The sequence below is a fragment of the Semicossyphus pulcher genome, unplaced genomic scaffold, assembly GCF_022749685.1.
Source record: "Semicossyphus pulcher isolate SPU_LCO1_2020_fin unplaced genomic scaffold, fSemPul1.0.p SCAF_24, whole genome shotgun sequence".
NCBI lineage: Eukaryota > Metazoa > Chordata > Actinopteri > Labriformes > Labridae > Semicossyphus > Semicossyphus pulcher.
The window spans coordinates 15,073,527-15,100,866 of NW_027211698.1; the positions used below are offsets into that span (position 1 = coordinate 15,073,527).

General features: G+C 41.4%; 1 protein-coding gene across 1 annotated transcript; it reads left to right on the forward strand.

Annotated features, from left to right (window-relative positions):
* The first annotated feature begins 518 nt into the window (after positions 1–518).
* ptprnb (protein tyrosine phosphatase receptor type Nb) lies at positions 519–26,493 on the forward strand. Its single transcript, XM_069675275.1, has 22 exons — positions 519–637; positions 7,373–7,423; positions 13,301–13,411; positions 13,546–13,651; positions 13,778–13,940; positions 14,138–14,582; positions 14,845–14,988; positions 15,137–15,171; positions 15,467–15,642; positions 17,618–17,697; positions 17,815–17,879; positions 19,990–20,199; positions 20,529–20,831; positions 21,022–21,169; positions 21,417–21,490; positions 21,702–21,779; positions 21,954–22,073; positions 22,166–22,332; positions 22,833–22,886; positions 23,146–23,210; positions 23,326–23,399; positions 25,016–26,493. Exons 1-22 carry the CDS (start codon positions 559–561, stop codon positions 25,085–25,087), a joined length of 2,820 nt encoding a protein of 939 aa, XP_069531376.1. The 5' UTR covers positions 519–558; the 3' UTR covers positions 25,088–26,493.
* Positions 26,494–27,340: the final 847 nt, after the last annotated feature.

Consider the following 27,340-nt stretch of genomic DNA (forward strand, 5'->3'; position numbering starts at 1 on the left):
TAACCTGTGTATGGTGTTGGCTTGTATTACTTATTTCCCCTTTCATGACTGTTTAAGGCCCAAAGAGGACAAATTATTCAATATATCTTTTGGAAAACATTAGAAAAAATTTAAGTTAGATTTGTGTAAGAGAGACCCCCTCAGAAATGTCTGGTGACCCTTTGGAGGGCCCCCATCCTTAGGACTGTTTATAAGGTAGTTTCAATAAGTGATCAATAATGCCAGTAAAATATACAGAACTAGTTCTCATGAAGAGTCTGTGTTCTTCCACCTCTGACCATTTTGTTGTTGAAGTAGTAAGAAGTTCAGATTTTTTAGCTTTGGTCCTCAATATTTCTTACAGTGTGCATGGTGCCTCCTCTTGCTCTGGCTTTCCAACCAATTCCTCTCTCTCTCTCTCTCTCTCTCTCTCACACACACACACTCGCACACTTCCTCTCCATCAGTCCTGTGCTCTAGCAGCAGCAGCAGCCTCTCCTCAGAGATGGAGAGCTGGTAGAAGTGCAGCAGCAGCGGCCGCTCTCCCTCCTCCTCGCTCCGGTGGATGTTGGATGTACCATGAAGTCTCCGCGGCTCTGGGCAGCTCTGTGCCTCCTCCTCACCGCCTCCTGCCGGCTCGGCGCGGCCGCCCGATACGGTAAGAAGCACCAGATCTGATCCAACACTGGCGGAGACCGATGCACTTCCCCGTTAATGAACTGACTGCATCCAGGCGGCGCGCAGGGCGGCGCGTAAATCACGATCTACCCGATGACAAGTCCCTGTTGCCGTGTTCTAATAGTAACTGTTTTACTTAGCTGCGAGTTTGGAGTGACCTTATAACACTTTTTTATCTTCCTTGTGGCATTTCTTAAGAATAATATAAAATCTACAGTTTCCTCTGTGATGTTTGGTTGGATTTCTCTAAAACACAATGCAGGATTTGTGAAAAAAGCAGGATTTATGTTGTTCCAATATGTTCTGTATCTTACAATAAGGTAAATTCATATGATTATGTTATTCTATAATCATCCTGTAGTTACTTTTATTTCGGCGAGACATCGCAGTAAATTCAGCCTTTTATGTGCAGCAAAGTAGGAATAATTTAACCTGGCGAAATTCATATTCTGCTCGTCACGGGTCTGTTTACACCGGCGATAAATTACGTCACTGATGCTGTGACCACGGGTCAGCTCGAATATGTCTGTCTGCCCAAATGAATCATTTTGTAGTTCAGTCTGCAAAGACAACAACACACACACACAGACACACACAGAGAGAGAGAGAGAGAGAGAGAGAGAGAGAGAGAGAGAGAGGGAGCGAGAGAGGCTAAGGTTTATTGTGGTTAAGTGTAAGGAGCCAATGTAATTCCTTATTAGAAAGTAATTTAATTCATGTATCTTTCATTCATGTATTTATAACCCACAGCAGCCCTGATTGGCCACAATACAAATATCACAGCAAAAGCATGTTTTAAAAGGTGTAAGAATTTCACAGAGGAAGTAAATGTACCATGAAGCTCAATAAAAACTCACAATAGTCATTCTATTTCTCCTGCAGGACACTGAAAGGAATCCATAAAGTGTTATAATTTCTACATACATAGGTAGGCATGTACGTAGATTATAAGAATATTTTTGCAGCAGTATTGTGAGAAAGGACAGAGATAACAGACTCAATTAGGCTTTGTAATATCATTTAAATAACTCACCTGTGATGAATCCTAATAGATACATTATACAGGCCAATAAAAGATCATTAAGTCAATTTAGTTCGCTGCTAACACCCTGTGTCCCTCCATTAATATATTATGGTGATCATTTGGGGTATAGTACTCCTCACTATACATTCATTATTCACTTTCCCTGATGCACTTAAATTAATCTGTGTATAATTCAGAAGAATATTACCAGATTCATATTGCAGATAACAAACGACAGAAGATAAGTCTGGAGATAAATGAAAGTTTCAGATAACAATTAGATTAAAAAGCAACTTAATAACAGCTGAAAATCTTGTTTTTGCCAGCATTTCACCTTCCCACCTGATGTTCAGGTACCCACCCATGAGTGATGCTGGATGTGGTCCCAGGTAAAAGGTGTCACGGTAAAAATCTAAACTATAACATGGCTTAATAATTCACTAATGTATAATAGTAATAGTCAGTATTCCTTCACGCTGGAAGTGAAGCAGAGTGAAACTGCACTCCAGAGATATCACACACAATACTGCCGCATCAAAAGAAACCAGTGATGCAAGTTTTTATTCATTTAAAGCTATAAAACATAGTTAAAGTGCTCTGCCACTTTTAATGCACACTGTGGTTAAAATATGTAAAATTGTGCTAAAAAGAGATAAATAGAATTTTACACATCTTAGGTTTCTACTTTCCACTGAGATCTGCGACTCTGCAGCTGCTAAAAGTGACTTCAAACAGAACTTTTGACCCTTGGGACAAATTCACTTATTCATCCATGGCATTGACGTCAATATAATTTCACTGTCAGGTACCACAGAGAGACTAAAGCCCAATAAGGCGGATTACAGAGATATTATAGAGTATTACGATGCCATTAAGACAGTAATTGACTTTAAAGGTAACTACAAATTCTTAATACCCTGAGACGAACATTGTGTTAAACTATAGTTCAGGGACCTCATGAATCCACTGTTTTCAGGGGCATAGCTTCAGTTAAAGAATTTACAGTTTCAGTTTCTGCATGTAAGCTATCCCCTAAGGTATAGATACACATGCCAAAAGCATCTTTGAAGTGTCTGTTTTAACTGTTGTTGCAGTATTTAAATGCCTTTGTGTTCAATAGCCAGTCGGATATTATAAATATAATTTAAAAGACGAAGAGGACAAATGTAATGTTTTGACTGTGCATTAACTTCTGGTCATGTCGTGCTGCAGGCAGACTATAAACCCTTGCAGCAGTATTATAGCAACATTATAGGAAGACGTATTTACGGTTATGACTCATAACTGACCCCTCAGCTCCGTCTGCTCACAGTTACTACAGTGGCTTCCTGTCTGCCCTAACACAGTACAATGTTTCAGCACCACGGACAGAGACCATCCAGAGTGTTTCAGCACCACGGAGAGCGAACAGCAGAACCCTTTTTTATCATAATGTTTTATCACAGTGTCTCAGCTGATTAATCTGTAAATACATTTAAAAAAGCCACTAAAGTCGAAACCAAATCAGAATCCTTTATGAGATAGATGGGGGTCCAAATGGAAGGTTGAGGTCAAGCTTGAGACCAAAGCAAAAAAAAGGCCCAAAATACTACCAATTTAATATTCTTCGTTTCAAAGTACGAGTAAGATGTTTTTACAATCTTTAATAATTGTAAAAGGAGCAGAAAACACAATAAATCTGACCTTTATTTTGCATCATTATTATTAAATCTCTTTGCAAAACCAAGAAAAGAACATTCATGCACTCAATCGCAGGTTAACCACAGAGTAATGAGATGTTTGGACACATTTCTGCATAAAATAAGGTGTGAAATGAGCATGCTTGTTTGTTAGAAGCTACCTTGGAGCTTTATATTTAGATCAAAGTGTTTTGCATCTGTGTGTGGAAGACAAAGGCTGAAACAGAGGAGGCCAGCAGCAGGGACTCTTATAAATACAGGATGATAGAGAAGGCATCTTGAGACAGAGACTATACTAGAGCACTACAGTCCTGGTGTAGAAGATAAGGAAAATATATAGCGGAGTAATAAGAGCCTTACACAAACAGGGAATTGTTTTTTACAACCATAAATCATTGTTCTATATTTTTCTCCTGTCCGTTCCAAATTCAGCACTGTCTCTCAACACTTTCTGACTTCCTGTTGGTGGCTCTCAGCCCATTGGTTCCTTTTAAAGATGTAAATCTTTTAAAACACATTTAAAAATGCTCAATAATAACCTAAACAGTTGTACTTTTTTAAGAAACAAAAAGGAGGAAACAGTGTGTTTGTTGGGGACTATTTTCCACGGTAGATGCATCCCCACTTTTAATCATTTTGGACAATAATGGAGCCCAATGGCACAGAGGAAGAAGATATAACAGGCGTACAATACCTGTTAGTGAAGACACACACTGTCTTATTTGTTTAATGTCATTTGTGGACAAGAAAAAAAATATTGAATATATTGAATCACAAGTCTTCTCCTTTAAAATACTGCCTGCAGGGCACAGAGCGAGAGTGAGATGGCATAAAGTTAGAAGTTTAAAGGTTAGCTGAGCTGAGGAGGGTTGTAACCTCACTGCCTCTGCTGCCAATCAGCCGCACCACACAGGTTTTATTCTGCTCCTCCGTCCTGTCTGACTCATTCCACCTTAAATATCCTCTGTCAGCCTGCAGACCAGAGGACCAGCTCACACGGCCACAAATGCCAGCAGCACCATTATGAAAGTGACACTGGATCCAATCTGGCAGGAAGCTAATGGACGATAAAAGCGACACACAGAGAAACTGATGAGGATGATGCAGGGAGGATGGAGTTCAGTATTGAGCTGAACATGAGTCAGCCTGATTTTCTTTACATCTTTATAACTTTTCCATGTAAAACACTTGTTAGACAAACAGATCTGTTTTTTAATGCTTGCGGGCTGCATTAAATTGCATTCTTTCCAAACTATCTCAGCTGTTCAGTGTCGGAAAGCCAAATCTGTTCCCTGCTTTCATCCCCAACAGCAAATACATTATGAAAGAAACAAAAAGCCACTTTAGGTTGGATTTATTTCCCCAGGTCAGAAGAGTTTAACGGAGACCAGAAGAATTTATGAAAGGCCACGTTTTGAAATCAGGTTTAAAAACATCAAAGCGTGCTAGAAAATGATCTGTATGCGTGATGGAATTACCTGTGATGAAGCAACCCTTCAAAATGGCACCTAATGTCTCTCTTTGGTGATGATGTAGGGGAGTTAAACATATTTAAGCTTTCATTTGTTTTGGCGGCGATCGTGCTCAGACTGAACCACACCTTCACTGAAAACAAAATGGAGCTGTAACCACAGAGGAAACCTGGTATGTGATGGAGGGATCCTATGCTCTCTTTTTCTAATTGGTTTAAGCTGAAGAAAGGAGGTTGTGAGAGAAAAGATGGAGGAGTTTCCCCTGAGAAACATAAAGACCTGCTGCTAGCTGGACAGTCTCTGAGTTGAGTCATTTTCCTGTTTTTTCAGGTGAAATTGGATCGAGCAGGAGAGCTTATTGCCGAGTCTGTTTCTATGACTCCCTGGGTAACAAACTGCTGCTGATTCAACTTCACTGTAAAAACCTCCCTCTGACTGAGTCACAAAAGAGGCTTTAAAGTCTTCTCAGAACAAGTGAAAGGATATTCTGATCAATCTGATTATTCCACATGCAAATCAACTTATTTCAAGGAATTCTCAAAGATTATCTTAACTAAACTAAGGATCAGAATCCAGGATTTGCAGGATCTGAATCATGCACCACTGGGCTAAACTTACTGATCAGGATGATCATTTTTTACAGTGCGTCTATCAGTCTGCTCATTAGATGCTCAATTACATCAACATTTCTTGTAATTAGTTGGTAATATTGTGATTAAAGAGGTGATTGATTGTGATCTGACTGATGACAGTGATGGACAGGCTGCAGGACGAGTTAAATAAGCTGATCATCTTCTAGAAACACACAGAGGAGGAGGGAGGAGGACAGCGACAGAGAGATAACACAGGAGGGAAGGAGGGAGGGCTGTGTGGGCGGAGGAGAGAGGACAGATTAGTCATCATGTGGAGTTTGGACGGAGGAGGCGACGGGCGGATGGAGAATCTCTCCATGGGTCTATGTTTAGCAGCACCTCGGCTCCCTCGTTTAACGGAGATTCCCTTTCTGATAGCTGCAGCGCCGGCACTTTGTTTGTGTCGTCATGTAGTCGATACTCCATCTGACTTCTTATAGATTTCAGGTGAAAGGAAAAAGACAGATTGAGTTGGGCCTGAGGCGTCAGACGGGATTGTAGAAGAGGAGAAAACCCAGAGATATATCTGCAGGGTCTTCTGGCTTTCTCACAAAGAATTACATTTTAGTTATTTTTTCCGGTCTCATCTTTATGCAGGAGACAGATCAGATGTCAGACAGTAGACTGTGTCGTCACTTAAGGGGCGTGGCTAGAATTATACAGTAAATCATGTATGTAAATAGTTAAACCTGCAGCCTGTTTGTTTGCCCTCTAGCAACATTATGTCGGATGTGTCAAAGCTAACCAGAACTACTTTCTCACTTCTGATTATAAATACATCACCTGCAGCTCATGAGAAAGTGTAATATCCAGTTAAACACAATCTATTTGTTGAAGTGGTTCAAACGTAAAAGTACAGTGTTAATGTGTAACTGAAATGCAATCTTTACATTTTATATTGCCTACAAGACAGGTAATCTATATTTGAGTCCTAGAAATATTTATATTCTTAAAACATGTAAAAAAAACCAAACAAGAATATTGTATCTTTTTTCTTTAAATTAACAAGAAGGCGTGTTTCTGCACTGGAATCAAGATTGGTAAGACATCGGTTTAATACTCACTGAAGTATGTTTTGCTCTGGAGCACTTTTTGTCCCCGCCCATATTAGTGATGTCACAGTATCACGTATCGAGGACTTTTATCACTCTGGCAGCGATGCTCTAGAATAAAGACAAGGCTGGAAACAATGATTAAAAAGGAAGTGAAGTCTGTTTAAACCCATGCAGTGAAGGAGTCGAAGTGATTGGAGGTGTGTGCGTGGTGTGTTTGTGCAGGTTGTATCTTGTACTGCAGGACAAAGTGTATTTTCTTTAGCTATCACAGGATGTATGAATAACACACATCAGCATTATATAAAACCTTAATGAAAACCCAACGCAAACAGGCATAAATAAACAGAACAGAGCAAGCCGCTTCACATCTGCTGCTGTCTACTGCCTCGCTACAGATTAGGACCCGGGAAAGGTCAACTGTAACACACACCCACACACACACACACACACACACACACACTCATATATTCCCATCACTTAGCAACACACGATTGAATGCCATTGTAGCTATATTCTGGTCTGTATTAATGTCCTATATAAACTTTATTTAGGTGTTATTTCAAAGACTGATGTTTCAGTGTAAGGTTGACATTTAGTTCTTATATAGGGATTTGTTTCTGAGTTTAATCTGACAGGAAGGTATATCTGGTTGGTGTGCTGGATATCTAACAGAGCGCTGGAGTGTGTGAGTGGATGTGACGTGTGTGAAAAGTGGTTGCTTTGTCTGTGGGATTCATTATGTGGGCATCAAAGGTTGAAAGATGGAGATGACAATACATTTCTAGGAACACTGCTTTTGAATGTTTCTGAGTATGGACTCATTTCTGTGTATTTGTTGTTTTTGTGTCTGCAGGTTGTTTGTTTGAAAAGAAGCTCTGTCCGAGAGATCAGCTATGCAACGATGGTGAGTTTTAAGTGTCCATCACAAAGCAAGCAAACAGCGTCTCACATCTCTAACATCTCTACCATCTCTACCATCTCTAACATCTCTACCATCTCTACCATCTCTAACATCTCTAACATCTCTACCATCTCTAACATCTCTACCATCTCTACCATCTCTAACATCTCTACCATCTCTACCATCTCTAACATCTCTACCATCTCTAACATCTCTACCATCTCTACCATCTCTAACATCTCTAACATCTCTACCATCTCTAACATCTCTACCATCTCTACCATCTCTACCATCTCTACCATCTCTAACATCTCTAACATCTCTACCATCTCTAACATCTCTACCATCTCTACCATCTCTAACATCTCTAACATCTCTACCATCTCTAACATCTCTACCATCTCTACCATCTCTAACATCTCTAACATCTCTACCATCTCTACCATCTCTAACATCTCTACCATCTCTACCATCTCTACCATCTCTAACATCTCTACCATCTCTACCATCTCTAACATCTCTACCATCTCTACCATCTCTAACATCTCTACCATCTCTAACATCTCTACCATCTCTACCATCTCTACCATCTCTAACATCTCTACCATCTCTAACATCTCTAACATCTCTACCATCTCTACCATCTCTAACATCTCTAACATCTCTACCATCTCTACCATCTCTACCATCTCTAACATCTCTACCATCTCTAACATCTCTACCATCTCTACCATCTCTACCAACTCTAACATCTCTACCATCTCTACCATCTCTACCATCTCTAACATCTCTACCATCTCTACCAACTCTAACATCTCTACCATCTCTACCATCTCTACCATCTCTAACATCTCTAACATCTCTACCATCTCTAACACCTCTAACACCTCTACCATCTCTACCATCTCTACCATCTCTACCATCTCTAACATCTCTAACATCTCTACCATCTCTACCATCTCTACCATCTCTAACATCTCTACCATCTCTACCATCTCTAACATCTCTAACATCTCTACCATCTCTACCATCTCTAACATCTCTACCATCTCTACCATCTCTAACATCTCTACCATCTCTAACATCTCTAACATCTCTACCATCTCTAACATCTCTAACATCTCTACCAACTCTAACATCTCTACCATCTCTACCATCTCTACCATCTCTAACATCTCTAACATCTCTACCATCTCTAACATCTCTACCATCTCTACCAACTCTAACATCTCTACCATCTCTACCATCTCTACCATCTCTAACATCTCTAACATCTCTACCATCTCTAACATCTCTAACATCTCTACCATCTCTACCATCTCTAACATCTCTACCATCTCTAACATCTCTAACATCTCTACCATCTCTAACATCTCTAACATCTCTACCATCTCTACCATCTCTACCATCTCTAACATCTCTACCATCTCTACCATCTCTACCATCTCTAACATCTCTAACATCTCTACCATCTCTAACATCTCTAACATCTCTAACATCTCTACCATCTCTAACATCTCTACCATCTCTAACATCTCTACCATCTCTACCATCTCTAACATCTCTAACATCTCTACCATCTCTAACATCTCTACCATCTCTAACATCTCTAACATCTCTACCATCTCTAACATCTCTACCATCTCTACCATCTCTACCATCTCTAACATCTCTACCATCTCTAACATCTCTACCATCTCTAACATCTCTAACATCTCTACCATCTCTACCATCTCTACCATCTCTAACATCTCTACCATCTCTACCAACTCTAACATCTCTACCATCTCTACCATCTCTACCATCTCTACCATCTCTAACATCTCTACCATCTCTAACATCTCTAACATCTCTACCATCTCTACCATCTCTACCATCTCTACCATCTCTAACATCTCTACCATCTCTACCAACTCTAACATCTCTACCATCTCTACCATCTCTAACATCTCTACCATCTCTACCATCTCTAACACCTCTACCATCTCTACCATCTCTACCATCTCTACCATCTCTACCATCTCTAACATCTCTACCATCTCTACCAACTCTAACATCTCTACCATCTCTAACATCTCTACCATCTCTACCATCTCTAACATCTCTACCATCTCTACCATCTCTAACATCTCTACCATCTCTACCATCTCTACCATCTCTAACATCTCTACCATCTCTACCATCTCTACCATCTCTAACATCTCTAACATCTCTAACATCTCTACCATCTCTACCATCTCTAACATCTCTACCATCTCTAACATCTCTACCATCTCTAACATCTCTACCATCTCTAACATCTCTAACATCTCTACCATCTCTAACATCTCTAACATCTCTCACATCTCTACCATCTCTAACATCTCTAACATCTCTACCATCTCTACCATCTCTAACATCTCTACCATCTCTACCATCTCTAACATCTCTACCATCTCTAACATCTCTACCATCTCTAACATCTCTACCATCTCTAACATCTCTAACATCTCTAACATCTCTACCATCTCTACCATCTCTAACATCTCTACCATCTCTACCATCTCTAACATCTCTACCATCTCTAACATCTCTACCATCTCTAACATCTCTAACATCTCTACCATCTCTAACATCTCTAACATCTCTCACATCTCTACCATCTCTAACATCTCTAACATCTCTACCATCTCTACCATCTCTAACATCTCTACCATCTCTACCATCTCTAACATCTCTACCATCTCTAACATCTCTACCATCTCTAACATCTCTAACATCTCTACCATCTCTACCCCACATCATCAGACAAAAGTAAAAATGGAAAAAAAATGAAACAAATTAAAAACTATGAAAATGACTTATGATATCATTGCAGCCTCTTTATTCCTCTCCAGCACATTCCAGTGCTACAGAAAGAGCACAGGGACAAAATCAATGACAGACACGATATACAAGAATAAGAAAATGCTCAGATCTGTGAGAAAACAGGGACAAAGTTTTGACTTCTGTTGCTACCCCATTACAATCACCTTTACAATGTCAATGTCCCAGTTGTCCGCATAATCTGCAGACCTCAATGGATTTAGTTTTCTATCAGGAAATGTGACACAACCTGAAAACTGTGTTCAACAAGTACAAACTAAGAAGGTAGGAGACGTTATTTTCTGAACTGACCCTTTAAACACAACTGTGACGTCTATTGTAATCTATTTCATTCATAAAGCTCAGTTAAACTTCTCAGATATCCTGGTTTGTCAGGGTGACGTGTTCACTTTCTTCCCCTGTTGGAAGCCGGCATTTACGGTGCCCTGAATGCAGCGAGTTGAGAATAGTAAATGGAGCGATAGTGAAATCCCAGCAGGCTCCAGCTGCAGCGGCATGCTTCAGGAAGCTGTGACGTGTTTTCTGTCCATCAAACAGTCAGAGCTGGTTATTCGTCACGACTCAGCCTGCCTTTAAACGGCCTCTCTGTAATCCCTCAGTGTGTTTCCTGCTTCCTGTTCAAACATGGTTAGGGTGTCATTACAGGAGCATGCACGAGTGCGAGCGTGCACCTGCATGTCTCAGCCTTCAGGGACAGCTGCATTATTGATGGTGATACGTTTCTGTGCCCGAGGACGATATGTTCCCTGCTTCCAGAAACGGGAACATTTAGGAACCATGGGCAGTGTTTTTATTGAGGTCTAACACTTGTGTCTGATGATGCTTTGAGGAAGTGCTTGTGGTGAGAATGTGTGTAAAAAAAGGCAGAGAGAATAACAGGTGACATTTTAGACTGCAATACAAACACCTAAGCATTATAACTCAAAACATCTGTAACCTTTAGGATTAGGATCTAATATGTTAGAATGGAAAAGGTTGAGTTATAATCTGTTAACCTCAACAACTACTTTTATTCCCTTACTCATCTGGAATATTTATTCATTTCAATGACTGCATAAAAAAAACCTCAGGCCATTTTGCATCATTAAACATCTGTCGTCATATTTGAGTGAAATCTATTAAATTCCAAATTGTGTTTCAGAAAGACCTGCCATGTGTTCGATGTAACATTTGTAATATTTGCCAAAAACTACATTTAATTCCAGACGTCAGCAAAGAAAGGACTCATTTTGTGTCTTTAAACATATGTAATCTACATTCAACCTCCGGTGTGCTTCAGTAAAACAAACTGAATTCCAGACTGCCTCTAAAACAATCCAAATGTCTGTAATCCGTGTTAAACGCTGTAATTTTGACTGCAGACAAAACCACCTATGTTGTGCCGTAAAACATCTCATAGTCTTTTTGTAAGACTACATGATAAAACATCTAGTTTGTGAAATAACACATCGCTAATCTGTCTGATTTAATAAGAAAAATACATTCCAGACTTCAATGAACAAACATCCCATTTGGTTTATTTAACATTCTGTAACCTGAAGTGTTTGACACCAGCAGACTGAACTACTACATCTCATTGTGTGATGTGATTACTCTGTCGTCATTCGAGAGTAACTGCGTGTGTGTGTGTGTGTGTGTGTGTGTGTGTGTGTGTGATGGTACTGAAATGTGAGTGTGTGAGAAACGACTGGTTTCTCTATGAGATTCGTCACATGGGCATCAAAGGTGGAGAGAGCGAGGTAAGTGATGCGGAGTGAAAGAAACAGAGAGACAAGAGCGAGAAGAAGAGCGAGAGTGCAACGTAAACAAGGTCTCCCTCGTCACCGCTCTCAGCCAATCGCAGCCTGTCCTGGCCGTCTCTATGACAACAGTGACATCACTTGCCTGACGACCGTGTGTCTCCCTCATGAGTGTGTGTGTGTGTGTGTGTGTGCGTGTGTTTGATTAGAGATGGAGGGAGACAGAGGTGATGACTCACCACGGCCCACACACACACACACACACACACACACACACAGTCCTTCAATGTGTGTGTGATTTGTGTGTACATGTGTGTAGTTGAGTGTGTGTTTGTAGATATGTAGATGTGTTCATTGTACTGTGTGTTGTGTATGTGTGCTTGTATGCTTGTGTATGTGGTTGTGTAAATGTGCGTTTATTTGCAAGTCTCTTTCCTTCAGTTAAAATGTGAAAGTAACTGAGCTGCTGTTTTGGTTGAAAGAAGAATCACATCTCCAAATATTATCCCGGTTATATGAAAACAGAGTGAAGTGTGTTCTGTTGTAGTGACATGTAAATGTTTGATTGTTTTACCTCTGCTCTGTCTGCTCTGTCTGTGCTCTGGAGAGCAGTGCACTGAGGACAGCTTGTTTGTGTCCACCTGCCTCTACTGGATGTTAAGCTGCTTTGGGTTTTCATAGGATTTAAAGGATCAGTTCTCCCAAAGGATAAGGAATTCATACTCACCTTTTAGCTTGGGAACAAGCGTTTTTCCGATATGGAAAACATGTATGCCATTGCGTGTTCCTGAAGCTCCTAAATGTGGCACAACTGTTAGTGGTATCAATCAATGTGGGTAGCTGTGGTTTTGTTTGTGTACTTTTCTGTTGAATTTTCACAAACAGATATCTCAGAACCTGTGCAGATAAAACCTGAACTAGCAGCATGCATAGATAACTCTGCCATTGCAAATCAATAAGCCGAAAAAAAGAGTTGAAACCAACTCAACTTTTGCTGCTATGCAGTCAGACAGACGCCATCCCAATAATGAAACATCTTTATGCATGTTCGTGTAACATTATACAGATTCTACTGTTTTACTGTGCGAGTGCAGAGACGAAGAAGGAAGTTATCGTTGCTGTGAAAAATTCCCGAAATCGTAAAGTCCTGGAAGTGACAATTTGAAATCTCTGTTTGGTGGTGCTTTTCTTACATTCAGATGAGATGATGAATGCATGCTGGTAAACCGTTCTCAGAAGTGACAGAAAGAAACCTTGTTTGTGTCTTCTTGTGCAGACGGTTTATTCGGTCAGTGCCAGGCCCCCCACCAAGAACCGGTCCAGTACCAGGTGTCCGTGCCCGTCCTGCACAAGCTGCAAGAAGTCCTCAAAGACCTGATGGTGCAAGGTGAGTCTCTTTTACAGTCACATTTGAGTCTTCAGCAGAATTAGGCTTTAACTTTTGCTCACTATTGTAACAAGTAAGGAGTCTGAGGGAAGAGTCGGACAGGACAGGAGTAATGGCTGGTATTTCTGTTGCAGGTCTGACCTGGAGGGACGACATCACTCAGGCGATCATCAACCGAGAGCTGAGTCACATTCCTATCGTCGGCTCTTCCTCCAGACTTCATGAGAAATCGCCCAAACAGTAGGAAACATACAATACATTGTGTCATTTTGATAAATCATTAATAAAACACAAGCGAGAAGACAGGAACAAACAGTTTAGGGCCTTTGAGGCTTTTGAAATGAACAAAAAAAACGTCTTTTCCAGGTTGTCCAGGCTGTCGGTCCCCAGTCAGAGGAGGGTTCAGGTGCCCGAGGATCCAGCTGACCCCGAGATGATGCAGCAGTACATGGACTACATGATCCTTGACCCCTCACGATCCTCCGTCCACATGCAGACGCCCCTACTGGACCCATACACCTACCGCCAGGTGGAGAGAGTGTTCAGGCACAAATATGGACTATTGTCTCAAAATGTTGAATTTGTTGAATAATGAAGAACGCAGCTGTTTGAGGCTGAACTGTTCTATAAAGAGAAAATACATCACAGGTGTGTGTTTTTCAGCCTGTTGAGGAGTAATTCTGCCCCCGAGTGGCCAGTAAAACCACATCTCTGTTGTCTTTGCAGCAGCAGTACGGCTACCAGGACGAGGAGGAGCGCTCCCTCAATTCTCTGGACGATAACCCGGCCTTCCCGCTCCTCGCCTCCCCCTCTCGCTCCAGATCCCGAGGAGACCCTCTGGACAGAGACCGGCAGCTCCTCCAGGACCTGGTGTCCTTTTACCTCACCTCCCCTTCCTCCTCCTCTTCCTCATCTTCCTCTTCTTCTTCCTCTTCCTCCCCTGTGCAGCCCCTCTCTCGCCAAAGAGGGGCTTTAGCAGCAGCAGCCGCTGCGGCAGGATTTCCTTCTCCGCTGTCCTCCTCATCATCCTCCTCCTCTTTCTTTCCGGAGCTGGACTTCCCTCTGGACTACGGTGAGGACTACGTTTCCCAGGTTTCTCAGCTCAGCAAGCAACAGGAGCAGGCAGAGAAGAAGGCGCAGGAAGAGTACGATGCCCTGTCAGGACTGGATGGTGAGAGAGGAAGTAAAGATATGCAGAAAGAGAAAAGTTTTGTGCATTTTGATTCAAATCTCTAATCTCTCTTGTGAAGGAGGAGTTTTTCTTTTCTTTGGTTTGGCTATTTTTACTCAAATAAAATGTCTTCTTCCAAGTGTAAAATCTAAATCATATAAAACCAGTAACTTCAACTGTGGAGTAAAAAGCCGTTCACAAAATGTAAAGTGGCAGTAAAGATCACCATCAGTATTTCCGAGCTCATCAATCTGTTTTTCAGAGCGCTCTCTGCAGAGGCTGGCTCTGCTGCTCGATCACTACGGCCTGGACATGAAGGATTTGTCCCCCGAGCAGAGAGGCAACCTGCCAGCTGCTATGAAGCAGCTGCAGCTCGACAGCTCCTACGGACACAAACAGACCAAAGGTGAGTCAGCTCTGAGGTTCAGCATGTTTCTGATGTGATTGCATTCCTGATGTAAAATCTGCAGCCGTCGTCACAATGACACTCCAAATATAAATACCCTTTGCCCTGCTGTATTTCTGAGTGTATCATGTTTGTGTTCACTATTCAGATAAATACGGAAACAACGCTGACAAAGGGAGGAAGGTGAGCATCTCACATCTGTTTTGGTCTTATTAAACCACAAACATCTGAACGTTTCTGTCAGCTAAGAGGAGAAATTCACCATTATGACAAAGAGCAAGATATATATGGTAATCAAACTATATAATCCTGACAAAATACATCATCTGTGCCTGAAAGAGTCACAAAATGCAGTTAATATTTCTCTTTTCCTAATTGTGTTATGATTCCTTTGTTGTTAAAAACAGATTCCTTAAAGAGATTTTTAAAACTAACTAAAAGTATAAACATACTCCTTTGAATAAATGTCAACCATCAGATGACAGAGGGTTCGATGGCGTACAAGATGGCTGCCCCTGAGGCTCCACCCTCCAACACCAAGCCCCCCAAACCAGAGGAAGCCCAGAAAGATTCTCCTCATCCCGCTGCAGCTGCCCAACAGGAAAAACCAGCAGCCAAAGCAGAGGAGTTCGGCTACATCGTCACCAATCAGAGGTAAATATCTTCATTTCCTCCCTGTGTGTGTCAACCAATCAGAGCGACTTCCTGTGTGTGAGTGAATGTGGTGTCCAGTTCTGTATGTTCTTGTGTTGTCTTTGAGTTCTTATATGTGTGTGGACAGGAACAGATCAGATGAAGCTCTCAAAAGTCTTACCTGAAAGTACCTGAAGTAGAACCTGCAGTATTAGTTACAAGTGCTGCAGTCTTAGTTTTGATCCGCAGCAGTTACAAAAAGTTAAGAGAGAAAGATTCTCATGCACTGAGATCAGCTGAAAGAAGGACAGGATATGAGCAAAGGGAAGGATAGCAGGAACAGAGAAAGTCAAAGGAAGGACAGTAAGAAGAGGAGGAAGTGAAAAAAAGATGAGTAGGAAAGAAGGAGAGTGAAAGTGGAAAAATAGGAAATAAAAAAAGTTCAGTTAGGAGCAAATTTAAATCCATTAGGAAAAGAAAGAAGGTGGCAAAATGATGAATGTAATTGTTTTACACAAAATGTAATTTTGACTGAAGCTGATGAATTCAATGAATCAGCTCTGACGCACAAAACCTGGAGGCGACTTCTTTATTATCTAACAGTGAGGCAGATTAATACTGCGTGTGAGTAACTGAGCAGAACTTACATTTCTTAAGGAAACAAAAGCAGCACAACTTTAAGACTTACCCAATCAGTTTCCATGCTTTAGGGTTAGGAAGGAAAGGATGAGAAGTGGGGATCTCTGTGTCCTCCACAGGAATGCACCACCTACTTTACCAGAGGCTTTGTTGCACCTATTACTCATTTGCCTGTGGTTTATCAAAATAATAGTCCTCTGCCGCTGGACATGTGGGCTTAACATTCAGGGTCCTGTGAAATCTATACCTACTGCCAAATAGCAAAGAAGAAGGAGGAGACACGTGGAAAGAAAAGAAAAATCAGTATATGTCAGAAAGGAAGGAAAGGAAGTAAAAGAGGAAAAGTAAAGGAGGTAAATAGAGAGGAAAATGAGACACAGTGTAAGGAAACAAACCAGGAAGACTGAAGACAATAACAAAGAGATAGAAAGAGAAGAAATAGAGGAAGTAAGGAGAGAAGAACAGAAGAAAAAATATGAAGATGAAATTAGAAGGAAAATTAGAAATTATGTGTTTGTTTATTTGTGTTTGTCTGTGTCTGTGAATGTGTGCGTTTTGTCACCGCAGCCCCCTCAGTCTGAACGACGGGGTGCGACTGTTGGAGCGTCTGTCTGAGAGGAGCGGCCTCTCCCCCGCCTCCTTCATCACCATCAGGTAGGAGCGAGGACGGTCCTGAACGCTCACAAACATGTTCGATCCCCGCTCTGATGACCCGCTGCCTCCTGACCCGCCTTTTCTGAGCTCATTTACTGGATCGCTGACTTTTATTTCATGGGATTAACCTCAATCTTTCCTGAGCTGATTGTGGAGCCTGAACACCACATGAGATGTAACACCTGCTGGAGCTGAGAGCTTCACTGCTTTTATTCTGATCATCCCTGTTCCTGCTGGGTCTACTCTTTCAACCCGGCATTGACCCCTGACCTTCGACCTAAAGTGAAAACTGAGTTCCAAAAGCAGAAAACAGACCTTGTAGAAACTTTAAAGTGATGAAAAGTCTTCTTAAAGCCCAACTAAATTATGTCTCAATTTTACTTTTGATTCAAAAACTCTATTCATCCCACTTGGATGGTTTGCATTACACTAAAACACACAAATTATCTGCACAAGTGTATTCAGAAATACATGATATATTAATGTGAGGATAAAATGGATGAATAAGACATCTAAAATAAGAAAGGATCAGTAATAACAGACAGAATAAAAAGTGGAGTAGGTGTACAAAGTGGCTTAAAAAGAAAGGACTGAAGTAAAGTACCTTATATTTGTATTTAAGTACAGTGTTGAGAAGAAGTCAGAAGTTGTGTTCCTGCACTGTGTATAAGTTTGTATCTGCTCCTGTGTTCTCGCTCTGCAGCGTGGTCGGACCAGCGATCACCTTCAGGATCAGACCCAACTCCAACAACCTGACAGCTGGAGAAGTGGCCGACAAAGCAGGTAAACACAGCTACACCTGGATTGTAGTACTTAGAATACTTAGATTAAATAAATCAGTAATAGATTTAAGATTTACAGAAATATTGTCGTCATTATTTTGATGTTTTGTTTGTGCAGTTGCAGAGAAGAACTTCCTGGAGTCTGAGACGGGCCTGAAGGTGCTGCAGAGCGGTGTTGGAGAGGTGGGTGGTGGAGGGAGTATTCAGAAGCCTTTACTGAAGTAAAGGTACTAATACCACACTTTGAAAAAACTCCGCATTGAAACCATATTACCAATATGTAGGCCTACTTAAAGTATGACAAATAGGGCACATAAAATTGTCCCCTTTCAGCTTTTAACTATTACATTTGATGTTGTTCATATTTAAATTACTCCTGTTTAATTTACACGTTGTATGTTATTGCTGTAGATGTTTAGGTTGTGCACATTCAGTAAATTAGTACAACCATGTTTCATTTCAGTAAATGGTAGATGAGATGCCAGACAAGTGAATTTCCCTTTGGGGATCAATAAAGTTATTGTTATTGTTAATCTAAATTATTACAGTTGGGTTTGTGCTATGAATGCCAATACTAAAGGGAAATACAAGGACCTTAAAATTTACTGAATTTCTCTATAAAATGTACTTAGTTTCCATAATAAATTCCTAAATGTAAGAGATCGCGATCTGGAAAAGGATCTTTCATAAGAAATTCTACTATTAGTCATACACTTTTATTTTGAAAGTCAGCCCAGGAAGTCCAGTTTGTTTGAATTCAGTCTAACTTGACACTTTGTTTATCTCGGGTCTGGATCCATGTGAGAGTTGCAGGAGGTCAGGAAAAGTTGCTCTGCATCGTGCGTTTGGTGAGTGGAAACACGAATTAACTGCTCCAGCTACCGCCGCTAATTAATACTTAATTATTAATCACCAAGAGTTTAATATTTAAACTGTTAAAGCGGAAGTTATAAGGAAATATTAACGACACTTTCGCTCGTTGATCACTTGTCTCCCGTGGGAACAAGTGCGATATTCTTACAAAGATGATTTAATAATGAGTTTTTAGTGTCCTTTTGTCCTTAAAGATTGATGTTTTCTGTTTAATATTCCTACTGTATACGCTTCTTGTATCTAAACACTAAATAGAACCTGTTTTGGCCTTTATGTGCTTTGTTATAGTGTTTGGATCACATTCCTTGAATATTCTTTATAATATAAAGACCTTGTGTTTGTGCTCAGTAGTCAGTCAGTTTTCATGTGACATGTTTTAGCTTAAACTGATTCATAGCAATTACGTTTATCGTTTTATATTATATTATATTATCTATATCATCTTTGAATGCCCGTATGATACTGTGACCTGTACTCTGAATTTTCAGTTTAAGATGACATTTCTGTGATATTCTTTATATAATTTAGAGTGTGACATATTCCTTCTTTATGTTGTTTTTTATAAGCATATCTTTACCTGCTCCAATATAGGTTGGCTTTTAATGTATCTAGCTTTTATTAGTGAAAAAATATGAAATCCCTTTTTGAATGATTAATCTTGTGTTATGAGCAGTGATAAATGAGCTGTTTCTTTGTGTCATCTTGTTTCGCCATAAATTAAAGACAGAAGAAGAATACTTGAGCTGTGATGAGATTATAAAGCAGCGAACCTCCTTACATCCACTTTTGTCCTTTAACCACATGCAGCGCGGTCATCCATTGTCTTTTTTTCTCCTGTTTCACTCTGAACCCCTCTGGGCCCCTTTATACTAGCAGGTGAAATACCCTTTGTACACCCCCCCAGCTCAACTGTAATGTCTTTCATATACTACACACACACACAGCCTCACATTCCTGAGCCCACATAGAGGAAGGAGGAGGTCTGAAAGGTCAAGAGAGACAATTCATCCAGGGACAGGAGGAGGAGGAGAGCGGAAGATTCAAAAGGACGGGGAGAGAAAGTCAGAGGGGAGAGAAACCTTTCAAAGAGAAAAGGAGGAAGGAAAGAGGAGAAATTAAGTGAGGTAGTGTGTCAAGAGGAAGAGAGATCTAGCAGTAAATTGCTTAACATGATAAACTGATTAATCAAACAAAAATACACATGCAAATATAAATACAATTAAATATAATGTGTTCAAAAGTAAGAAAGAAATAAAGAGATACCTCCTCCTCCTTCTCCTCTTCTTTACACTTCCTTTTATTCAGCTGTAGCTTCTTAGTGCCACCTCATGAATTAACTTTGTGCTCAGACGTGTGTGAGTTTGTAAAACTAATGTGAAGGGATGATTTGATTATATTTCTTTGACCTTTGCTTCTTCAGAGGAATGATGGGAAGGCGTTGCCCCTGGCGACCAGAGTCCAGCCAGGCTCTCGCTGGGTGTTCGCCACACTGATGGCCATGGCCTGCTTCGGCAGCATCCTGGTGGCGGCCATGACCATCGCCTGCCTGCGTCACCACGCCCACCGGCTGGCTGCCAAGAAGCTGGGGCTGGGACCAGAGGGGGGCAGCTTCAGCCACCAGGAGTACCAGGTGAGGGGGTCTACAGATAAGAATGCATATCTCACAAAAATGTACTGTACTCAAGTGAATGCACCAGTTTCTCACTGTGTTCAAACATAAAATAGACACAATAAGCTAACATTTAGCAGCTAAAGAGCCAGGTACTTTCCTCAGAAGTTGGCAGAGGACAAAACGGAGCCTCCAAATAGCTTAAAATGCGTCATAATAGGTTTAAAGGTCATTATACAAATCAAAAATTAATATAATACGAAACTTTAAGTTGAATACAATAAAAGCAGATAAAATATGTGTTAATGAGAGTCAATAACAACACAATGCATGCACACCTGGCTCACCAGGACCTGTGTCGCCAGCACATGGCCTCCAAAGGAGCCTTCGGACGCCTGGAAGCTGCTGCCCTCGGCGCTGTGGGAGGAGCAAGTGGAGGAGGAGGTGCAGCCGCGGTCGGAGGAGGTGCTGCCGTGGTCGGAGGAGGAGCAGGAGCAGCAGGAGGTGGAAGTGCAGACTCGAGGGTCAGCAGCGTGTCGTCCCAGTTCAGCGATGGAGCCCAGCCCAGTCCGAGCTCGCACAGCAGCACACCGTCGTGGTGCGAGGAGCCGGCGCAGGCCAACATGGACATCTCCACTGGTCACATGATACTGGTCAGTGTGGATCATGTGATCACTCAGGTGTTACCTGAGGTTAAATTATAATTCTGGCCAGTTCACCTATTCCTCGTAGTGTCTTTCTTTTATTTCTGTATGTGTCTGCATGCTTTACCATCCATCTGTGACTTTTTGAAAGAAACTCTTACATTACTTCAAACTTTTTTATACCAAATATTTGTCTCAGGCCTACATGGAGGACCACCTGAGGAACAAGGACCGTTTAATGAAGGAGTGGGAGGCTCTGTGCTCCTACCAGGCCGAGCCCAGCACCGTCTCTGTGGCCCAGAGCGACGCCAACGCTAAGAAGAACCGCTGCCCTGACTCTGTGCCCTGTGAGTGCCTGCGGCTGCTTCACTAACAATAGAAAGAGTCAGAAAGTTGTATGTGAACCTTAAGGCAAAGCAAGGGGGGAAACTGTGACTGAAATAATGCAGAAATACGTAGATTATCAAGAATATTAATATAAAACAAAATGACCTTTATATGATGTTACGAAGATGAACAACATTAAAGCTTCTCAAGGGGGAAAGGTGGGGGATGTGGATTCTGAGGGGTTACATGTCACTGTTGTCCTTATAGACGACCACTCGAGGGTGAAGCTGAAGCCAGAGATCAACCCTTCACGCTCTGACTACATCAACGCCAGCACCATAGTAAGTGTTTGGTAGTCACCATGGATTCCACACTGCTCCTCTAATCTCATGTTTGACTCGCTGTTTAACAGATTCGCATTTTAAAAGTTTCTATGCATATTGGAGATTTCCATCCAGGTAATTTTGGCACAGCATCAGTGTTAAGCCCCTGAGGTGACCTTTGATCTTGACCCTGAATAACCTCTCATCCCCCTCCCTCACCTCCTTTCAGATTGAGCACGACCCCCGGATGCCGGCCTACATCGCCACCCAGGGCCCCTTGTCGCACACCATCTCTGACTTCTGGCAGGTCAGTGAGACGTCAAATAAAATGTTGATTCATATTTTATGTTTGTGAAAGAGACTGTCAGCGAGGAAAATCCCAAAATTGAAAAAAAATGTTTTTCCTGTGCACCAAGTACTTGTGGATCAGCTGGTGTATGTTTCAGACTGAGGTTTAATGACCTTCTTTCTCATGTCATAGATGGTTTGGGAGAACGGCTGCACTGTTATCGTGATGATGTCAGCTCTGGTGGAGGACGGAGAGAAACAGTGTGACCGCTACTGGCCTGATGAGGGCTCATCCCTCTACCACATCTATGAGGTAAGAGGTGTGTGTGTGTGTGTGTGTGTGTGTGTGTGTGTGTGTTAAAATGTCTGAGGGAGCAGAGTCATTCAGCAGCTGTATTTTTCCAGGTGAACCTGGTGTCTGAACACATCTGGTGTAATGACTTCCTGGTGCGGAGCTTCTACCTGAAAAACGTCCAGACGCAGGAGACCCGCACACTCACTCAGTTCCACTTCCTCAGCTGGCCGGCTCAGGGCATCCCCACCTCCACACGCCCCCTGCTGGACTTCCGCAGGTACTGCTACTCTGGCTCTGCATGTCCTCATAAATATTTCAGTTGAGTTCTTTTTTTAAGTTTAGGGCGATTACTGTGAACCTGTCTGTTCACCATTATTCTCCTCCATCTCTCCCTTCCTCCCTTTCTTCCCTCCTCCCCCCTGTGCGATGGAGGTCGGCTTTATTTTGAACATATCTGTCTGTGTCATTCTTGTGGTTTGCAGCTAGTAGTCTGGGTCCAGTTGCATAGTCACAAAAATGATCATGGACTGATGTGGCTGCAGCAGGAGGTCCATCGCCGAAACCCCCTTTTTAACCCCTCACCCTAACCTATCAATCTATCTATCTATCTATCTATCTTTCTATGCAAATTAGCACATGTGTTCAGTGCATGTTGTTTTATTTTCACTTACTTAAAATTTACTAAAAAATGTTGCTTGTATGCCCTATATCTTCCCCTTACTGCTGTGTTATGTTTTACTTTAACACAACATTCTTTTTCTCATTATCTCTCTTCAGGAAGGTGAATAAGTGCTACCGAGGACGTTCTTGCCCCATCATCGTGCACTGCAGGTATTTTAATAGGATCACATAACAACACCTTAAAAAAAGAATCAAATATTCCTCTCATGCAGAGCTACACACAAAGAATTACATGCATTTCATTGTAGTACCACAGGTATCCACTTGGTGGCAGCACAAAATCTAATATTGGCTCTGAAAAAGACAAAAATAAAATACTGTATTGTCTTGTAACCCTGTAAATGTGTTTGTAATTTCTCCAGTTTAATATCATAACTAAATACAAGTTTGCTTTGTGTTCTTTCCATAGTGATGGCACAGGCCGCACTGGGACTTACATCCTGATTGACATGGTCCTGAACCGCATGGCTAAAGGTAAAGTTTTTTATGTTATTCATATTCAATCATGAAGAAAGAAATCTGGTTTGGGCCAGATCATGTTGTTTTCTGATTGATCACAAAATACATGTGTGATTCTGTTCTCCTGCAGGTGTGAAAGAGATTGACATCGCTGCTACCCTGGAGCATGTTCGAGACCAGCGGCCCGGAATGGTTCGCACCAAGGTAAGTATATAACAAGCACTGAGTATATAACGGCACCCCAAGACCCAGCACCCATGGCGGTTGCATGCGGCCTTACCACAACAAGTGCAAGTGATTGTTTCATTACAAATTAAACATTTTTTTCCCCCCATCCTTTTGCTCCTCCCACTGCTCCTCCCCCCCGACTGCTCCTCCCCCCCGACTGCTCCTCCCCCAATATTTCAGCCATTGCTGGGTTTTTGTTGCATAACCCCCCCTTTGTACTTCTACGAAACTCCGGGAGGAGACACGGCCCCCTCCTGACCCTGCTACTGCAGGACTTGCACTTGCGCTCCAGGTGCCAGCCACGGGTGGGATTCGAACCTGGCACTTGCCCACAGGTGCCTCTTATGGTCACGAATTAGTCCACCACGCCACCGATACCCTTCACACTTGAACATCTTCTCCTAGCGCCTTTAACTCTTTCCTTTGGACACTGGCTTCAAAATCCCCCAGGCACCGATAAGGATTGAACTCACGACCTTCAGGCTCTGGGGCATCCCTCTATGCCACCGAGCTACTTGGCCAGACACCTGAACAGCAAGTTTCCAAGCTTTTCAGTCGTTCCTTTGGACACTGGCCTTCAAAATTCCCTGGGCACCGATAAGATCGAACTCACGATCCTCAGTCTCTGGGGCATCCCTCTATGCCACCGAGCTACTCGGCCAGACACTTGAACAGAGGTTCCAAGCTTTTCAGTCTTTCCTTTGGACACTGGCTTCAAAATCCCCCAGGCACCGATAAGGATTGAACTGACGACCTTCAGGCTCTGGGGCATCCCTCTATGCCACCGAGCTACTCGGCCAGACACCTGAATAGCAAGCTTCCAAGCTTTTCAGTCTTTCCTTTGGACACTGGCTTCAAAATCCCCCAGGCACCGATAAGGATTGAACTCATGACCTTCAGGCTCAGAGGCATCCCTCTATGCCACCGAGCTACTCGGCACGACACCTGAACAGCAAGTTTCCAAGCTTTTCAGTCTTTCCTTTGGACACTGGCTTCAAAATCCCCCAGGCACCGATAAGGATTGAACTGACAACCTTCAGGTTCTGGGGCATCCCTCTATGCCACCGAGCTACTCGGCCAGACACCTGAACAGCAAGTTTCCAAGCTTTTCAGTCGTTCCTTTGGACACTGGCCTTCAAAATTCCCTGGGCACCGATAAGGATTGAACTCACGACCTTCAGGCTCAGAGGCATCCCTCTATGCCACCGAGCTACTCCGCCAGACACCTGAACAGCAAGTTTCCAAGCTTTTCAGTCTTTCCTTTGGACACTGGCTTCAAAATCCCCCAGGCACCGATAAGGATTGAACTGATGACCTTCAGGCTCTGGGGCATCCCTCTATGCCACCGAGCTACTCGGCCAGACACCTGAGCAGCAAGTTTCCAAGCTTTTCAGTCTTTCCCTTCACCGAAACGTATCGAGATCACTAATTGTGGACTCTGGGGCAGCCCTTTATGAAATAATTAATTATAACAATTAACCAATAACAATTAACCAATTTATACATAAATACTAAAAAATCTTAAAAGTAGCTGCAGGTGATTGATTAAATTATTTCTGCATTTGTAAATCTGTCTTTCTTATTGTTTCCAGGACCAGTTTGAGTTTGCTCTGACCGCCGTAGCAGAGGAGGTCAACGCCATCCTCAAAGCTCTGCCCCAGTGAAATCAGTACAACCCAGACCAGCCTCCTGTCTGCCCCAGTTAAACCAGTACGACCCAGACCGGCCTCCTGTCTGCTTTGACTCTCCCACTCTGACTCCTGTCTTACCTGCCTTCTCTCGCTGTGGTGACAATGATGACTATCAGGTTGAAGAATAAATAATGTTAAATGTAAAAAATATCAAACTTACTATCAGATGATTTAAGGTCTGGAAGAATCCTGTATCCTATATCTGGTGTTTTAAGGGTTTGTGGCAAAGATATAATGCGTTCAGGGACATTTAGATGGAAATAAATAGCTGCATTTTAAGCGAATTTGAAGGTAAGTTAAACTAGGAATATAAAAATATAATATGTTTAAATTAAAGATTTAAAAACCTTAACCATTTACCCCTCAGACATTTTACCAGTCAATTTTGTTTCTTTTTCTTTTTAACCCTAACCCTTTGTTTAGTACATGCATGGGACCTATCAGAATAATATTATGACACTGTTTAAATATATTTTCACAATTTTAACACACAAATTAAGCATGAACGTGTAAGAAATAAAGCAAAATTACACTTTGATTACATGGAAATAATTTTGTCTTTTTCATTTAAAGTCTATGTAAGCTATTGCATAGCACTGAAATATTAATCAAGATTTGGTCTAAACTCATAAATAAAATACTGTCCAGCTCTTTTAATTGGTTTTCTCAGCTTGTCTCTATATAAATAAAGATGAGTCTATAGATAAAATACATTAAAACCACTGTCAAGCATCGTAAATTAAAAACAGCAGATCCATCTGTGCTTTCCTAATCTGAGTGCATTTTCTGACCCATCTGACTGAATGTGAACACGCCACAAGCTATTAAGACATCAGATTGTACAGAAATCCTGTCTGATATTTTAGTAGCTATTCTCCAATTTAACTCGGATTAAAGCAGAAACTTAATTTTTCCTCTTATATGTGGTTGAAGTTTGTTGAAATAGTGCTGCTGTTGGGACAGCGTGATCGGTTTGTCTCAGTGAGGAAGCAAAATTATAAAAAGTAGAGTTTAAAGTAATTAAAAGATTCCAAAAAGCCAGAAAATTCAATTTATTAAAAGGCAAAGTCACTTGTCACAAGAGATGTTTTTGAAGGTGGTGAGCATTGATTGTTTCCACTTCCTGCTCAGCCTGTAGCTTCCTGTCCTCTCATCACGGCCAACTCCTGCAGAAAACACAAACATACGTACGACCTCTTTGTGTGCCATTCAGATCATTTTATGTCCCTGGATTAATATATATTGTTGTATACCTCATGCAATCAGAAAATGAATAAAAAAAATACAAAAAAATAAAGAAATGCTATTCTATGACAGAAGAAAAGCTATTTTGTATCTGTGAGATCTTAAATAAATCTTTTCGTGTTTAAGTGCTGCAATCACTTGTGACTTCTGTGACTTTCTGTACTCCAACATTTTACTGCTGTCTTTCAGCAGCCATTTTAGTATACTTTCAAAATAAGAGCTCAGTATGTGAACTCCAACTGTCCTGTTTAGATGTACCTAATGACGTTGAGGATATATGCAATACGCTAGGAGTTATCAGGTATATTAAGCAAATCTCAAAGGGTTTAATTTCAATAGGGAATTAATGTTGTAGGTTCAATACAGATGATTACATGAGATCATAATTAATTCTTGTCCCTTTTCAGTCTGTTTGACCCTCCACTTCTAATCCAGAAATAAAATACTTAAACATCCCACTATTCAACCTGCTGCTGCACCAGGATTTAGCCTGGTCCTAAATAGACACATTAACCACAGCAGATGTTATTTAACCCACTCAGAGATTACTGTACAGATCACAGAAACCTCAAATCCATAATGGATGTTTAATCTGAAAAGTTCTAAGCTTCAGTTTATGTTTCAGGTGGGCCCAAGTTTTAATACGTTTAGTCACAGGTGTAAGACCATCCTTTATCAGCTGAAGACCATTTATTCTCTGAAACAGTGTTGCATCTTTTTAGTGCAAACTGAACAGGGATTACAAAGAGTGATCTGTGACTAGCTTTTCTACTGGACAACACTGAATACATTTTTAATCTTAAAAATAAAGAACAAAAACCTCACTTCTATTGCTAAAGGTGATTGAACACTTTTATTCCTTAGTAATAAAAATATTGAAAGTTTAACTGATCAATGGAAAAATTCTAGTACCAGTTATGCAAACTAAAATTCTAATTGTCTTTTTCTTTTCATGACTGAACCAACTTTTTGACCGATCAA